Source organism: Babylonia areolata, chromosome 29 (genome assembly GCF_041734735.1).
Source record: "Babylonia areolata isolate BAREFJ2019XMU chromosome 29, ASM4173473v1, whole genome shotgun sequence".
NCBI classification, from domain to species: Eukaryota; Metazoa; Mollusca; class Gastropoda; order Neogastropoda; family Buccinidae; genus Babylonia; species Babylonia areolata.
Genome location: NC_134904.1, coordinates 36,236,648 through 36,239,800, shown reverse-complemented (window position 1 = coordinate 36,239,800; position 3,153 = coordinate 36,236,648). Strand labels below are relative to the sequence as shown.

The following is a 3,153-nucleotide window of genomic DNA, read 5'->3' as shown; positions in this document are numbered from 1 at the left end:
TTTATTCATTCAGCTATCTACCTACCCACCTCTTCTCAAAACGAAGCAGATGAATACTGAGCGCGGATCCCCAACTCAAGACGCGAAGGACTGCGACCACCACCACCAACAAGATGGCGCGACACAATCGACGTCATCGGTCTCCCCTCATGACGTCAGGGAAACCGGGGGCTATGACGTCAAAGAGGGTAAGCGGAAGGAGAGGGAGGAAGCGGCAGAGCAAGACGAAGGGATGGGGAAGGCCGGGAACCTGGCGTGGGACGATGGAGACGACAGAGTTCCAGACCTGCTGGAACTGACGAGGGCTGCGACTGGAGGAATATACGGTGAGGGAGATTCTCTCTCTCTCTCTCTCTCTCTCTCTCTCTCTCTCTCTCTCTCTCTCTCTCTCTCTCCTCTTTCTCTCTCTCCCGATATTTCTCTCTCTCTTTCTCTAAATAAAACTCTCTCTCTCTGTGTGTGTCTCTCTCTCTCCCCTCTTTCTCTCTCTCCCAACATTTCTCTCTCTCTCTCTTTCTCTAAATATAACTCTCTCTCTAAAGAAAACAATAATGACGATGATTGTTTTATGCAGAAGAAGGCCAGAGACCTTTTATGAAAGTGGGTTTATTGAAAAGGGATCATGAGAAAATGACATGACACAATAAATCGACAATTCAAATCAACTATAAAGAAAAAAAAAAGGTTGACACAAAATATTCAACATTATTTACGAACTGACAGTACCTAATCTCTTCGATTCTACATGTATGGCTAATACGCGTGTCTTAACGACATGAGTAAATTGAACCTAAAATTAGATGGATCTCTATGATATTTTGAGAGAGAGAGAGAGAGAGAGAGAGAGAGAGAGAGAGGGGGGGGGGAAGAAATGAATTTTTATTTCACGAGGGTAGTGGAGTAAGCACAGCTGCTTTTTTACATCCAGCCCTCAAGGGCAAAGAAGAAGAAGAAAAAAACAACAACAACAAAACAACAACAACAACAAAAAACACACCCAAAAAACAAAGGCAACACACACACACACACACACACACACACACACACACACACACACACACACATACAATTACATATGAAAATAAAAGGCATAAATGATAGCATGCACATTACCTAATTAAGCAGGACACGACAGACTATCATTGAAAAGATCAAATCATTAAAGGGGGGAAAAAGGAGGAGAGATAGATTGACAGAGATGGGACATGGGTGGTGAATCAAAAGCAAACTTCATTTTCTATATTCATAAAATATCACTGAAACTGGAACACACACACACACACACACACACACACACACACACACAGAGAGAGAGAGAGAGAGAGAGAGAGAGAGAGAGAGAGAATCAATGATGAAGGAATAAAGAAGACAGGGACAGAGACATGGAACAGACTTCAGTACATAAACACACCCATTGTACACATTACATCACGAACTGTCCTGTTGTGAACACCGGTTAATTAACGAGAGCCATCTCATACATAAACACCCAAACACCCAGCCATCAATTTATGGTGAAACAAAAGTAGGGTATCAAGGGAACGAACTCCACGCAAAGGGTAAAGTTCTTGTTAAACGCCCACCACTCCAACTTTTGGATGAAATTTGTGCATTAAGAGGGAGTGGGCGTTGACAAGACAGTTTCTTGTATACGAGTACGCTTTTTTTTTCTTTCTTTAAAAAAAAAAGAAAAGAAAAAAGCTTCTGCTAGTTCCGGTCAATGTGTTAGTAGTTGATTGGTGCATAATGCATTGTATTTGAACGAATAAAAACAGTTAAAACAAACAAACAAACGAACAACAACCTCAATCAAACACTATTTCCTCCAGACACGTCCGCTACTGAGGTGGGGTTGTCGGCCTTTGCCTGCCCTTGGCACGGCTTCCACGACTACCTTCCGGACCCCGTCAGTTGCGTCAGGTTCTACAGGTGCTTCAAGGGTCGCCGCTTCTCCTTCCTGTGTCCGAGGGGAACGTACTTTGACGTCGTCCACAACACTTGCGACTTCCAGGGCAAGGTCTGAGATCTCATATCTGTCTTGTCTAAACTGAAGTACAAGATCAGCAGTCAATGTAATAGATGTATTCACAAATCTGCCCCTTTCTTATCTCTGTGGCTGTCTTCACCTCTTATACACTCCATCTCGCTCTTTACGATCGGCTTCGGATCCACTCTGTTTACGCATACCCAGATTCAAACGCTCCACTGTTGGCCGCCGTTCTTTCTCTGTCTCTGGACCTTGAAATTGGAATGAACTTCTTCTTTCGGTTCGTCAGGTCTCCGCACTCAGCTCTTTCAAATCTGGCCTTAAAACCCACCTCTTTTCCCAAGACAGCCTCCCTTCTCTGCCTCTTCCTTGTCTTCAGTTTCTCCAGTTTTTAGAGTTATGTGTGCGTGTGAATGACTGATGCGAAAGTGCATTGATTTGTCTCTGCACAAGATTCAGCGCTATATTATTATTATTATCATTATTATTATTATTATTGCTAGTACCTTCAACGCAAATCTTAAAACTCATCAGTCTATCTATCTACGTTAGTCTATGTCTGCCTAAACTGCTACCTTCAAAGCTGTGCACTAATCATTCTATCTCCTTACGTTGTTATCAAGTATTAAGAGCGTCCGATTCAGTTAAAAAAAAATTGAGTTTGTAAAGCGGTTAGAGAATTTGCCTCTGTTCACATTTAAGCGCTGCACAAAGTCAACTTGTTTTTCATCAGTTATTATTAGTGAGGTCCGATTCATTTAGATTACTATGTTGCAAAGCGCTTAGAGCTTCGCTTCTGCTTGTATTGTTCTGGTGATATATAAGAATCGAGTATTTTTTTTTTCATTACTATTATTATTATTATTATTATCATTGTTCTCATCGTTGTTGTTGTTGTTGTCGTCGTTGTCATTATCACCATCATCGTTGTTGTTGTTGTTATTGTCGTCATCATCTTCATCATCATCATTACTACTACTACTACTACTATTCTTTACCATCATCATCATCATCATCATTACTACTACTACTACTACTACTACTACTATTCTTTACAAACCCAAATTTTAAACTGAATCGGACGCTCTTAATACTTGATAACAACGTAGGGAGATAGAATGGTTAGTGCTCAGATTTATTTAATTATTTATTTATTATTATTATTA

General features: G+C 40.9%; 1 protein-coding gene across 1 annotated transcript in view; it reads left to right on the top strand.

Moving 5' to 3' along the window:
• The first annotated feature begins 221 nt into the window (after nucleotides 1-221).
• Nucleotides 222-3,153, top strand: part of LOC143302175 (uncharacterized) — an 8,391-nt gene continuing 5,459 nt past the window's right edge. The window contains exons 1-2 of the mRNA XM_076616715.1: nucleotides 222-326; nucleotides 1,830-2,017. Of these exons, the coding sequence (XP_076472830.1) occupies nucleotides 233-326; nucleotides 1,830-2,017 (282 nt within the window). The 5' untranslated portion in view covers nucleotides 222-232. The remainder of the gene's footprint in view (nucleotides 327-1,829; nucleotides 2,018-3,153) is intronic.